Source organism: Marmota monax, unplaced genomic scaffold, assembly GCF_021218885.2.
Source record: "Marmota monax isolate L192 unplaced genomic scaffold, Marmota_monax_Labrador192_F-V1.1 WCK01_AAM20220418_F8-fsc00017, whole genome shotgun sequence".
NCBI lineage: Eukaryota > Metazoa > Chordata > Mammalia > Rodentia > Sciuridae > Marmota > Marmota monax.
This window is the reverse complement of record NW_026695241.1, coordinates 2023038-2037582: the sequence shown is the minus strand read 5'-3', so window position 1 is coordinate 2037582 and position 14545 is coordinate 2023038. Positions and strand designations below refer to the sequence as shown.

The following is a 14545-nucleotide window of genomic DNA, read 5'->3' as shown; positions in this document are numbered from 1 at the left end:
TCAGCAACCCCAACTCTAGCTCTTCATCAAGGGCTGGGAGAGCAAAAGGGGCTATAGGTTTCCACTATGGTTTCAGTGGTGAAGCTGCTTTTGGAAAGGCAGATGCAAATGAGGATATTCACCACATACATGCAGTCATATCTGTTTGAAAGGATAGGGAGAAACATTTTTGGGGTGTCAGAGTCAGCATGTTTACAAGGTGTGGGGAACTTGGGGTTTAATCCTAGGATTCTCCTCACTGCTCATTAATGCCCACTGGGTGTGGGGAAATTTAGAAATTCATGAGAACCTTAGGATCTGGGTGACAGCTTGCCTAGCATGGATGAGGCCCTGGTTCCACAAAACAAACTAAACCCACGGGGAGAGAACACAAACTGGCAGACACAGGTGACTTACTTGTTCAAAACGCTCAACAACACAGCAGCAAATTTCTAATAAAATTTCTAAAGAAAAATCTCAAAATCAAAATAGTGAATCATGTATAAAAGTTTAAATGTTCTTTTTGGTTTTTGGTGCTAATACTCCAAAGGAATTAAGTCACAAACAGAACCAGCTAACAGATGCCATACTTCACTGTATTTTAGGTTGTATTTTACTAAAAGTTTCAATGTATCTTTATTATTGCCTTTTGTGGCACTGAGGATAAAACTTGCACATGCTAGGAAAGTGTTCTTCCACTGAGCCATATCCTCAAACCCTTAAGGACTTAAATTTAGATATACTGTTTCAATTTTTTTTTTTTTTGTTTAGAGATTTAAATTGCTTTCTTGCCCTTGGTCACTCTATCAAAGGAACCCGTCCCAGCTCCTGAAAGAACACCCATAGATCCTCGGCATGTCACGTGTCTTCCTATCTATAAGACACTACATATCCACTATAATGTTGAAAAACATAGACTTTGTACTCTTCCTGCTCAAGAATTACTTTTAATTTTTAATGAGAGCTGCATTCTCAACTTAGTAACATCTGACAATTGAAAAGGACAAATGTTCTTCAGAAGACAACATTACACACTAGTTTAGGGATAGGATAATGTTTATATAAAATATATCAATATATGAAAACACAGAGTGTGTGCGGTCTACACATATGTTCCCATTACTACTCCGTCTCAGATCCTCAGAACACAGTTTGTGAATTCTCCATCTCTAAGTCAACACAAAAACAGAATTAAGACAGTTTAAATAAAAAACAAAGTAGGTTTTCAGGAACAAATTATCAATTTTTTTTAAGTAACAAACTTACTCCAATATACATATGAATAAAAGATGATTTTGGAAGGAAATTAATATATTCTGTATTGTTAAGGACACCTTCTGACTTTGAAAAACAGTCACCTCAGCGTTAACAGCATTTTCTATATATTTCTTCCCATGATGCTCCTTCCTCTGACTTATCTGGAATTAATGGATCTGTAAAACAAAGAAAAATTATTTCTTTTCTTTTCTTTTTCAGTGCTGGGGATTGAACCCAGGGTCAAGCATGAGCTACACCTCAGCCCAAAACAAAGATTCTAATTTTGGATCCCACATTAGAAAATTAGTAAGTATCAATAATATCGATGGGGTTATAAGATGACAATAAAGAGCACTTCCCGGTAGTGTCCTAAGTTTATTAATAAGTTTCATGCTGGATGGTTATCTCGAAGACTCACAAGCTGACATGTGCTGATTTTCCGGTTTTAAACTTGAGCATTCCCCCAAAATAAACAAATCACCTCCAGCATTACTTAAAAAATAATTCAAAGGTTAAAAAAATAATTTGTAGCAGTACTTAGTGTCCAACAGAAACCACTCTGTCTGCCAAACAATATCTCGACTGCAAAGCTTCTCTTACTGTTGGTGGATAGATAATGACATGGAGGTCATTATCACCGTGGCAACAGTATTCAGGAACTATCAGAGGAAAATTGCACATGGAACCGCTGGCTCTGGAGCAGGCATGCCTCAGCTTCCTCCGGAGTATGCTTTTTCTGCAAGTCTGGTGAGCTCTTGGGTACCACCAACCCAGCGCGGTCCCAAGACTGCAGACCATACAGCATTCCACCGAGTCCTGCTTTTTGGATTCATGCTTTTACCAGTAAGAGCACCTACCACGTTCCAGCCCTTGTTCTGGTTAGTAAACACAGGCCAAGCAATGGCACATATGCGCAGTGGCCTGAGGAAGCCTTTTCTCTCCTGGGTACCCCCACAGGGCTTTATTTCCGCTTCTCATTTCTCATGCTAACTACAAGCTTCGGGGACACCGGGTGTCCTGGGATAGTCGGTGTTGGCACCGCGTCGAGCACCCCGAAGCTGCTGGGGAGATGGCTGTGGGAAGAACCCATTCATTTATTACTCCTACTTACTTTTTCTTTTCCGGACCGGATCACTCTAGGCGGCCAAGCCTGGTCTTGAATTCGCAGGTTCACGTGATCGCCCGCGGGAGCTTCCGAGCGCCGGACCGCGGGCGCCTGGCAGCTCCTCCCTTTTTGAGTTCTCCATTCAGCAACCCATGCCCAGCCCAGGCACGAGCGCTGATTCAGCTGGGCTGGAGGACCGGCGAGGCCCGAAGTCCAGCGACCGCGCAGGCGACAGCACCTGACACATTTTTAAAGCAAAAGTTGTTCCAGAGAAAAAATCGCGCGCGGGGCGGGGCCTGGGCCGCTGCCCACGTGCGCGGCGGGGCCAGGGAGGGAACCCGCAGGCCTGAGGCCGGAGCCCCGCCCAGCTCCCCGTCGTGTCGGCTCCTCGGGCGCCCGCGAGGCTCACCCGGGCTGGAGAAGCGGGGGCCCGCCTGCCCTAGTGCTTCCGACTCTCGGGATTCGGCCATAGCCGGATCGACTGCCCGCCGCGTCGCCATGGCAACCCCCGGCCGCCGACTTCGGAACCGGAACCTTCGTCTAGAAGTGACCCCTTCCCGGCGTTCCGCAGAACAGACGAAACCCCGCCCAGCGCCTTTCCTCGCCATCCCTGGGCATCCCTGCTGGCCCCCTGGCGACTCTCCGGAAGAAAGTCGCTTTCCCCCAGTTTTGTTTCCCGTAGTCCCTCAGCGTGACTCTGATGGGCATCCACTCTGTCCAATCAACTGGAAAAGCTATTGCCGACAGCCAATAGGAAGGCGGTGAGGTGCCGACGTAAGGCCCACCTCCCACCTGCGCGGGCTGGTATTGTCCAATCGTGAAGAGCAGTTAGGATCCTGTCCAATGAGGGCCTCTGGGGGGCGGGCCGGGCCGCCGCGGGCCTAGGGAAGACTCAGTGGCCGCTGAGGTTCGGGGGCCGTAGAAGGCTCCGGAGGGCGGGAGGGGATGAGCGCGTCCCTGGGCCGGGCGGCGGCGGCTCTACTCCGCTGGGGACGGGCCGCGGGCGGCGGCGGCTTCCGGAGTACCGGCGTGCGGGCGGCAGGCTCGGGCGGCGGCGGCCGGGCGGAACAGCTGGACACGATGGTGAAGAAAGACAAGGTGGTGGTCTTCCTCAAGGGGACGCCGGAGCAGCCCCAGTGCGGCTTCAGCAACGCCGTGGTGCAGATCCTGCGGCTGCACGGCGTCCGCGACTACGCGGCCTATAACGTGCTGGACGACCCCGAGCTCCGACAAGGTCAGGCCCGCGGCCGCGGGGTCGGGTGACCCGCGGAGGCTTCGGAGCGCGCGGGTCGGAGGGTCGTGCTGGGGCCTCGGCACCTGAGAGCCCGAGGGCAGCGGGGCGAGGTCGAAGTGCCATCGTGCGGGGCGGGGTCTCGATCGCGCCACCGCTGGGCTGGGGTCTCTGCAGTTTCTACCGGCGTTAGGGCGCGGAGTACTGTCCTGGATAGAGAGTTAGGTAGGGGTGTAATTACTCGCGCAGATCTTGAGGGTCTGGGGCTCTGGAGCTGTTGCCAGTTTGGACAGTGGTGTAAGTCCTAGGAGCCCATGCTCACTTTGAGGGGAATGGGCACTTCCAGGCGAGCAGTCTCTGGCAGGCTCCCAGAAGGGGGGGTCGGCATCAGGACTCCCCGCCCCACTGGCCTGGGGAAGTGAGGCAAAGAGGGGAGCTCATAACGAGTGTCCACTAGGAGGTAGGCGCTTTAAGGAACACTTTGAGGGGCTTGGAAGCCTTTGGTCTGCCTTGCGGATAGGGACTGGTGCTGTGCACGGGGGAAGAGGGCCACATTGCCCTTGTCTGAGGTTAGTGGGGTCAGAGGCTGGCCTTTCATGGTTCAAGGCTCAGGGTGTCAGCGACCATTCTCTGTGGTTGCTACAAGGAGAGGGCTAGCACTACAGTCTGGGCTTCTGCACTCCAAACTAACTCATTGCCTCAACTTGGGAGTCCAAAAGGACAGGGACCAGAGCATCAGGGCTGGGGGTTTTTTGTTTCCTACGAAGGTAAAGGGCTATGACAGCTAATTAGCATCTCTGTTGCAATGTGTTAGGTAATTTATCAGCATTCTCCCATTCTAGGGTAGAGGGAGGAAGAGGACTATCATAGGGACCTGCTCCTTTTGTGTGTGTGTGTGGAGGGGGGGGCAGGGGTAGTGTTAGGGATTAAAACCAGGGTGGTTTACCACTGAGCTCCATCTCCAGTTCTTCTTTTTTATTTTGAGACAGAAGCTCTCAAGTTGCTGAGAGTCTCACTAAGTTTCTGAGGCTGGCCTCAAAGTGTCAATCCTTCTGCCTCAGCCTCCTGAGTCACTGAGATTACAGGCATGTGCCACTGTGCCCTGTAGGGTCCTGTTCCTGGGCAAGGAAGGATTGGTTGGGGTAGGTGGAGAAATGGGAAATCTGTATTCATTTTTCCTGGGGACTAGCCTGGGGGCACTGCTTTCTAGTTAAGGACTTTAAGGGGCTGAGTTTCTGCACCTCCTTTGCCTGGTACTTTCAGATTGTGCTGAAAAGAGATCCCCGTTTCTATGTTAGGGTGGACGTTTGAAGTTACTTACCATGGTCTTTCCTTTCGTTGATGCAACAGGCTGGTGTTGTGAAAAGTACATTTTGGAGACTTGTGTTCTGTTAGCCTTACACAAGTCACAACTGACTGCAGTTTCCTTTTCAGTAAATTGAGGATAATGATACCCGACTTGGCAAAAAAAGTAAAAATGACAGAAAGTACGGATCACTTCATCTGGCACAGAAAGCACCCAGTAAATGGTAGCTATTTTATTATTAGCACTTCATGGTTTTCTAAGTATTTTTTCCCCCCACATTGTTTCATCCTTGTAAAAAAAAAAAAACTCTTGGTATTGGACGATCCTACATATGCTACTGGCAGTAGTTTTGTTGGATGAAACCTAGGAGGCGTGTTAAGTGACGGAGGAAGGGCAATTTATTATTGCTAGGTTGACGTGACATTACCACACATTGCACTCATGAGTCTGATCAACAAGAACTTGGCCAGTTTCGAGGCTCCAGGTTTTATCAAGCACAGGGGGTTCAGTGGCCTTCATTGAAAGCCAGCTTCTTGACTTGAAAGATAAGAGTAACCACTCTACAGTCTTTCAACTGGGACCTTGCCATAGATCCCCTGGAGATTGCCAGTATGGCTAATAGCAAAAAGTTGTACTATTGATACTTCAATACCATGAACTTCTTTAATTTGTAAATTTATATTCTCTTGTTTAATGTAAGTGGAGATAAGGTATACTGGAATATGACTAATAAACACCATGGGAACAGAAATTAGGATTACTGATGGCATTAATAATGTCTCTATCTATTGTTTACATCTGGAGTCTAATCTATGTCCTTTAAATGCTCAAATAACAGTGAGGGGAATTTAACCCTCACTTCTCATAACCTTTGAATTTCATTGGATTGTTATTTTGGTTAATAAATGCATTGCATAGCTGGACATGGTGGCACATGCTTGTGATCCCAGCTATTCAGGAGGCTGAGGCAGGAGGATTTTAAGTTCCAGGCCAGCCTGGGTAATTATGAACCATGTCTTTAAAAAACAAACAAACAGGTGACTGGGACTGGCTGCTGGGAGCCATTAGCCAAGTAGGTATGACAGTTTCCTTGCCAGCGTACCCCATGTTGCTGACATGTTGCAGTGACATTGAATGTAGGTGACCTTGCTCAAGGACCAAGGCAGATTAGGGTGTTCCCGGTTTTAAGATAATCGTGTTTAGGGCGTTCCCAGTTTAGGTTCCAGGTTTAAGGTTTAAGGTTATTCCTGCTGGGAATAGGGCGTATCCTGCTGCCTGAGTTCCCCTTGAGTTCTCACGGGATTCAGACAGTATTTTTTGGGAGACAGAAGCCCAGTGGAGGTGGATTTGGGCAGAGAACGTGGATTTCCCCAGAACGTGATTGTAGACGGCTGGTGTGAGTTCGGGAATAAAGAGCTGCTGTTTGAATCTACAAGCTGTGTGGTGGCTCGTGATTGTGTGCCCAGCCAGACTGCGGCAACTGGCTGTGTGTAGAGTGTTTGCCTAGCATGTGGGAGGTTCTGGTTTCTTTCTTTCTTTCTTTCTAGTTGTAGTTGGACACAATACCTTTATTTTATTTGTTTATTTTCATTTGGTGCTGAGGATCAAACCCAAGGCCTCACATGTGCTAGGTGAGCACTCCATTGCTGAGCCACAACCCCAGCCCGAGGCTCTGGTTTTAATCCACAGTATCACACACACAAAAAAAAAGAAAGAAAGAAAAAAGAAGTTCTTCATAAATATTGAGTATTACATACACCTCTTCTGTTGCTTAGAAAAGCATAATGGAAGTGCTCGTGTTCAGGCTGGGGCAGGGTGATGTAAGGGCATTCCCATGGTGAGGACTACTGTGGCCGCATTAGGACTTTACATCATGAGACTCCTTTTCTCTCTGCTCTGCACCTGAAGTTTGCCAAGAGAGGCTGACAGGCGCTTGGTGCTTGCTTTTGCCAGCCAAGTAGATATGTCTGCTTACCTTTCCCAGGCTCAGGGTTGTTTCTCATAACAGCTGCAGGGCTCCTGCAAAATTGGCCCTTCCTTGTGTCTTGTGTCAGGGAAGACCAAGCTTCACAAAGGGCCCAAGTCCAAGAAAACACTGTCCTCCTAGCTCCTAGGCCTGGGTGTTAGAAACCTGATGCAGAGAGGCCTTCTTGCCCTCTGCTTTATCTGGAGTATGCAGGGGTCTTGAGGAAGCCTGGAGCACAGTGCTGCCTCCCCATTCGCCTTTGTTCCTTGGGTCACATCAAGACCTCTCTGCAAACAGATCCTGCTGGTCTGGACATAGTATTTTGCCCTCTGCAGAACAGAGCACGTGTCTTATGCACCTGCCTGTGGCGCTGTGTCTGCTGCTTGTGCAAAACAGGCTTTCAGTGACTTCTTTAATGGATCAGTTAAGACTTTTGTTAATTTATCATCATATTGCAAAATCTGTGTTCTTAAAAACATTCTTGAATTTCTTCTTGTTTAGATCACCTTTGTATTCCTTGCATTGGGAATAGTGTCTGACAAAATAGAGATTCAAACATTGTTGAATGAGTAACCATTATCTTATTGTTTTTTTCTTTTTTTGTAGTTAAAAATTTTTAGCTGGGTGCTGTGACGCATGCCTGTAATCCCAGCAGCTCAGGAGGCTGAGACAGGAGGATGCGGGTTCAAAGCCAGGTTCAGCAATGCCAAGGCACTAAGCAGCTCAGTGAGACCCTGTCTCTAAATAAAATACACAGTAGGGCTGGGGATGAGGCTTAGTGGTTGAATGCCCCTGAATTCAATCCCCAGTACCAAAATAATTTTTTTTTAATTAACATTATACATTTATCGGGCACAGTGTAGTATTTCATTGCATATACAGAATGCATAATCAGATCAGAGTAGTTGCCTCAAACTCTTGTTTCCTTGTGCTGGGAATTTTTAGAACCTTTCCGAAACCGGTTGTCACCAGTTATCCCACTGGCTGCGGTGTATGAAAAGGTATTCCTTGTGTCCAGCTCACCCTGTACCTGTCAGCCATCCTCCTTCCTCCACACTCCCATATCCTACTGTTGAATGTTTATTTAGCATTTGAAAACATGTGCAACCTTTCCAGTGTCATGAATTTGCTGCAGTAGTAAAGAAAGCCCTTCTTACATGGCGTGTACTGACAGTTGGACAAGGGTTTGCGGGTATGCGCTGGTGTGGAGGGTAAGTTCTGTGCTATAAGTGTGAGTAGAAAAGGGCACCAGCACTTGGGAGGAGTAGGGGTCAGCACCTAGCAAGTTAGAGCTGAGCAGAGCCTGGACCCAGCTGCTTCACTCCTGGACAGAGGGTCTGGGCTGGGGGTTGGCAAGCTTCCTTTATGAAGGCCCTGGAGGAAGTGCTCCAGGAACCCTGGGCTGGGGGTCTCAGTTGCTGTTGTAGGTGAAAGCAGTCATGGATAACCTATAGATGAATGAGCATAGCTGATTTCAATAAAACTTTATTTACAAAGGAAGAAAAGGAAGTGGACTGGTTTGGCCTGAACATCCTTTGCTACCCCCAAGTCTAGAGAGCCTGACTCTTGCCCAAGTGTGTCAACATCCATGCCAAAGATGTTCGCAGATGTTGCTTGTAAGGATGGAAAATGTCAGTGACAGAAAGGGATGTTAGTAGCACAGTGGATAAACAATCCAGTTTTATCTATGGTAGAAAACCAAGTTGTGCTTAAAGTAAGCTAGATGTCCTTGTGATCAGCATGCTCAATCTCAAAAATACAGTGTTTAGTAAAAAAACAAGCTGCAAATAGTTATTAGGACACAGTGCTGCTTGTGTGCATAAACCTAAGTACACATGGGGTGTAAAACAGTCCTAGCTATTGCAGATCTGTGGCAGTGCAAGTGTAGCTCAGGGGCAGGAGGACAGATGGCACCACAGACTGGAGTCCCTCTAGGAGGGTCTGAGGCAGCATGTGATTAGGAGCCTGGCATTTGGACGCCTGGAAACCTGGGTGCACATGTAACTTTGGGTAAGTTACTTAACCTCTCTGAGCCTTAGCTTCCTTATCTGTAAGATAGGCATAATTATACTTACTTTGTAGGATGTTTGTAAAGAAACCACTTAAGAGATGAAACTTAGTAACTTAGCTCATTAAATGCCATTTTTATTACTGATGGCATTGGCTTGAATCACTCCTACAGTTTTTCCCTGTGCTTTCTCTCTTTCATATATTTCGGAGGAAAACATTACTGTGGAGAGTGGCCGTAGAGGACATTGACAAAGAGAGATTGTACCCTGCACTGTGCTTGGAGCTTAGGTCATTTCATGCATTGTGTCTTATTTAATCTTCAGGATAAATCTGTGAGGCAGAGTGTTGTTTCCATTTTGCAGATGAAGAAAGTTGAGTCTAAGAGAGACAGATTTCTGCAAGGCTGCATTTGCAAGCCAGGAAGCTGGCTTTGTGTTGCTCTTCCTCTAGTGAGGGTCTGCTGGTTTCCATGCTTGGGTCATCTCGTGTCATCCTAATGCTGGTCTCCAAGTTAGGACAATGAGGAAATGTGATCCTGGGAGGTGTGTGTCCTGCCCAAGGTCACAGAGCCTGGTAAGCAAGTGAGAGTGGAATTAATCCACCTGTAGAGAAATTCTGCCAAGAAGAAAGCAAGCTGTGATTGTGGTGCTCAGGAGCAACTTAGTGTCCAAGCCAGGAATAAAGTCCAGTGTTCTGAAGGGTGGTGTATTTTCGGAAGTACTTTTTAAAAAAATGGTCTTGGGGATTGAATACAGGGCCTCACATATGCTGGGCAGGTGCAGAGCTGCACCTACCTCCTGTTTTTTTTTTTTTGCCAGGTGGGGATCAAATCCAGGCCCCTGTGCATGCCAGGCAGGTGCTTACCAGTGAGCTATACCCTTTTTATTTTATTTTGACACAGTGTCTCCCTAAGTCGCCCAGGCTGGCCTTGAACTTGTGATCCTTCTGCCTCAGCCTTTCGTGTCAGTGGGATCACAGGTGTGTGCCTCTGACCCAGAGGAAAGAACATTTTGGAAGTTCTGGAGGTGGGTTGCCAGCGCACTGGCGTGACGTTGGAGTAGTGCCTTCTTTGGGATGGAGGAGTGGCTGTGACGCCTCTTGTTGGAGAGCTTCCAAACGCCCAGTCCTGGTGCCTGCCACTTGTTATGTAACTTTGTAATCGGCATTTTCTGTCCCACAGGACTCACTGTCTAACATATATGAAACACGATCATCAGTAAAATCCATTCTTGGGTCTGGTTTTCTAATTTTCAAGAGTTGCTCTCTGACTCTGAGTTATTTCAAGAGGTATTTGTAAGAGCCATCACTATATACTGCAGTTTTTGAAAACTAAAGCGAGAGAGAAATAAACCTTGTGTAAAGAATTACTTGTGGATCCAGGGATTCATTTAAATTTTGAATTATGAATAACATTCTTTAATTATTAAAAGCTTCTCACTTCACTCTGTGGGGGACAATTGGATATTTCCTTACAAATATTTAGACTAGTGATCAGATTTCTTAAAAATAAAAAATCGCGCAGGGCTGGGGAAGGGTGCTGAAGTTCTGCCTGGCCATCAGCTGCCCACGACTCTTGTGAGTCCAGACAAAAGAAGCAGATAGATTCAGTCTTGAGGAACTTTGGCTCGTGGACACCTTGGATGCTGTCAGGAAAGTGCTGTCATTCACCTTGGGCTGGCCTCTGCGTTCTCAATGTAAGTTGAGAGGCAAGACGACCCAGGCAGAGGGGTTTGTGGGGACATGGTCTCCCAGAGGACTCAGGCTGCATGTTGGGTTCATGTTCTGCAATCCAGCCTGGCTGGCAGCCGCTCGTCCTGGTTGTTTTGTTGATAAGAATTCTCCTGGAGTCCCCTGGAGTTCCCTCTCTTAGGTGAGAGGCAGGACTCCCTGTCTGGTAACATGAAATTTCATGAAGAAAACAAGTCCAGTGCTTTGAGTCTGGCTCTATAAAAATGATTGATAAAAAGCAATTCATTCTTTTACTCAGCAAAGATTTACTAAAAAATTATACCATTTAGGAATAAACATGGTTTTGGGTAGCTTTCAGGCAGCAAATTTGTTTTCATTTTTGGTGATTTTAAAATTTTAGGTCCTCACAAAGTAGTAGGCATAATTTTTATTTTGCTGGAAGGCTTAGTACAGTGTATGACCAGTTGGAAAGAATCAGCCGTAATTGCAGGTGCAATCCTGGCTCGCCTGTGTTGAAGGTGCTCAGGGCTGGGTGATGGTCCTGCTTGTGGGCCAGGGAGTTTCTAGACTTTAGACCACTGGTATTGTAAAGCCATTCTAGGGACGGGAACTTAGGCTCTACTGGGAGCCCCGAGCCTCTAGCTGATTGTTTCATAGACATCCAGAGTGGCTAAGAAGCTTTTAGAAGCCTGTGACATTGTGACCATTTCTGACCACTTCTTTCTTGTTTTTTTTTTTTTTTTTTTCTTGGTACCAGGGATTAAACCCAGAGGTGCTTTACCACGGAGCTACCACAGAGCTGTCCCGCCCCTCAGCCCTTTTTATTTTGAGATAGGGTTTCATGAAGTTGCTCGGGGCCTCACTGAGTTGCCCAGGCTGGTTTTAAACTCTCATAATCCTCCTGCTGCAGCTTCCTGAGTTGCTGGGATCACAGGCGAGCACCACCACACCTGGCTTGTGACCATTTCTTAACGTTGATGCCTGGAGAAGAAAGATAAAAAGCCGGTGACTCAGGGTCTCTCTCCAGCCCTGATCACAGATGTATGGTTTAGAGCAAAGTCACTTATATTTTTTAGAAGGCAATAACTTTTTTGGGGAGGTGGAGTACCAGGGATTGAACTCAGGGGCACTAGACCACGGAGCCATATCCCCAGCCCTATTTTTTTAAAAATATTTTATTTTTTTTAGAGACGGCTTCACTGAGTTGCTTAGTGCCTCACCATTGCTGAAGCTGGCTTTGAACTCATGATCCTCCTGCCTCAGCCTCCCTAGCCATTGGGATTACAGGCATGGGACACTGTGCCCAGCAGAAGGCAATAACTTTTAAGAGAAATATACTCTTGCCTTGGGACTGTTATTTATGACCCAACTCAAATTGATAATTTTATTTGGAAAATAAATGATTCCAAATAATAGTGTACTAAGAATAACTTCTGCATTTTTTAGTTTGCATAAAAATCTCTACTTAGCCATTTTTAAAAATTCATATACTGTTTTTGTTGTTGTTGTTGTTTTGGTAGTGAAGATTAAGCCCAGAGGCGTTTTACTTGAAGAAACCTGTTTATTTTTATTTATTTGTATGCTCATTTTGCTATTTAAAAACATCTATCTATATAAATAAAAATTATCACATATGTAGTCTGTAGCAATTAATAATCTATGCCATATTTTTACCATTTTGTTTCTAACATAATCAATGTTAGAATAGGAATATGGCTGAATGTGTTTTTGAAAGTATATCTGTATCAACATAAGAATAGAAAACGGAATAGAATAATGAAGAGGGATGTGAAGGAAGAGTATGTTTTGTTTTGTTGTTTGTTTTGGAGTTAGGTTTTGCTGTGCTGCCCAGGCTGGCCTCCAACCCCTGGGCTCCAGTGATCCTCCTCCCTCAGCCTCCTAAGTAGCTGGGACTGCAGGCAGGCGCCACTGTGCCGGGTTTAGAAAGAATACTTTTTAAATGTTTAACATTGAAACCACATTTCTTTCCTGCTGGACAGTTTTGTCCTCATCCGTATGGCCCAGAATCAAGCAGAGCAATCTCCTGGTGCACAGTCCCAGAGCAGATGCCCTGACTCCTCTGTGTGCCGTGAGCTCTTGAGAGCAGAGAGTGGGTCTCACTTGCCCTCTAGCCCCGAGTCCCCTCAGCACATGGACTTGTGGGCTTGGGGCCTTTTCTTACCTGTGTAAGTCACTCTGGGTTTGGAGCTGAGCCGGATCCCCTATTCATGGACAGCTCATCTTTGTGGTGGAGGAGGATGGGCTTGTGGTTGGCACCACAGGACAGGAATTTTCTCTGGGTTAAAATAATGACCAACAATAAAAACCAACAGCTCAGTTTCTTGAGCGTCAGCGGCCGGTGGCGCGCACTGGCGTAGACGGGCATGAGGGCGCACAGGTGGGGAGTCTCCCGACTGGGTGCTTGGTTACCATGACGGGTCCATGTCAAGTAGTCCATTTGGAAATGAGGTTGTGACATTTCTTCTGGTTTTGAAAACAAGGCTGGCAGGTTTGTGGCTTCGTGTATCTTACGTGACTTAAATTAACCAATCCAGTCCTCCTGTCAGTAACCCACTGTTGACAAGTATTTTACTCAAGCTTTACCTACCTAGTTCTCACAAAAACCTTGGGAAATAAGGGTGGAAATGAGTCGCAGGGTCACATGACCTCTCGAGGTCTTAGAGGTCATTGTGGAGGAGCGAGACCCTAGTCTATGTGACTGGAAAACTCGTTGCTCCTGGGGGCGGGCAGGGGAGGGCGTTGGAGTGCTGCTGTGAAGGCTCAGCTCTGACCTTGGAGGTAACCTGTCCCCGCTCTTCCCTCAGGCATTAAAGACTACTCCAACTGGCCCACCATCCCGCAGGTGTACCTCAACGGCGAGTTTGTGGGAGGCTGTGACATTCTTCTGCAGATGCACCAGAATGGGGACCTGGTGGAAGAACTGAAAAAGCTGGGGATTCGCTCCGCCCTTTTAGATGAAAAGAAAGACCAAGACTCAAAGTGAGGGTGCTGGTCCCCTGGGCAGAGCCGCGGGGGCGCCCCCGGAAAGCCTTACCCTCGCCGTCCCTGTTCCCAGCAGCTGCTCGCGGCCCAGGCTCTTAAGCAGCGGGCGGTTTTCGCTTGTCCCGTCTCTGGGCTGAGACCATCCTGTTGTGAACGTCCTTGTAACCACTGCACTGTAACCCTTCAACTGTTGTGTGATGATGTTGCTGGAAGCAAAATTTGTTCTTATATTGTCTTTTATTCTTTGCCTGATTCAGGGTCATGAATGTGTCAGTCTGCAAAGATAATATACCCCCAATTTTTTGGTAATTTCTTCTATTAAAGGAAATGACCAAGAAAACGTTGTTAGAGTGGGGGCGTTGTTGTTTTTTTTTTTTAAATAAACTGCCAACACAGAGACAGCATGCGTGTGTGTTGTCAATCCTGAGGAGCACACATCTGTAGGATGTGGGTGCCTGCCGCCTTCTCTTTGCAATTAACTCTGTCAAGTATGCTGTGGCGGCTGTGCCCCCCATTTCTCTAGGGCAGGTGGCAGTAGTAGCTTGGGAGGAGGTGGGCTGCCCCATTGCCCTGTGCCAGGCCGACTGCTATGATTAGCTTGGGAGAAGGCTTCCACCGTCCGTCCACCAAGGCATGGCTTTCAATGAGTATCTTATTCTTAAAAAAAGAGCCTTGATTAAAGAGGAAATCTGGTGTCTTGATAAGACTCACGGTGCTTCTGCATGCCCAGGCTGGCTGGAAGGAACCTGAGGGCTGCACCGAGGTCGGGGAGGAAAGCCCAGCCTGTCCTGGTGTCTTTGGCTCTGCAGGAAGTGGCCACACAGCATCTGCTTAGAAGTGCATCTTCCGGGGGGCAGAGGCAGGAGGAAGGACGCATCCTCCAGTGAGTGGCTGTCTCTCAAAGGCAAGCCAGGTGGGTTCCAGTCCCTACTTTTTTTTTTTTAACTTTTTAATATTTATTTTTCAGTTTTCGGTGGACACAACATCTTTATTTTATTT

The 14545-nt window shown here is 47.1% G+C and overlaps 1 protein-coding gene and 1 non-coding gene across 2 annotated transcripts; one reads left to right on the top strand and one right to left on the bottom strand.

Moving 5' to 3' along the window:
• Nucleotides 1-1759: 1759 nt before the first annotated feature.
• LOC124090489 (small Cajal body-specific RNA 13) lies at nucleotides 1760-2032 on the bottom strand. The gene has a single exon (XR_006851100.1). It is a non-coding gene; the product is annotated as a small Cajal body-specific RNA 13 (non-coding RNA).
• Nucleotides 2033-3233: 1201 nt separating this feature from the next.
• Nucleotides 3234-13945, top strand: Glrx5 (glutaredoxin 5). The gene is made up of 2 exons (XM_046440529.2): nucleotides 3234-3575; nucleotides 13369-13945. Exons 1-2 carry the CDS (start codon nucleotides 3287-3289, stop codon nucleotides 13545-13547), a joined length of 468 nt encoding a protein of 155 aa, XP_046296485.1. The 5' UTR covers nucleotides 3234-3286; the 3' UTR covers nucleotides 13548-13945.
• Nucleotides 13946-14545: the final 600 nt, after the last annotated feature.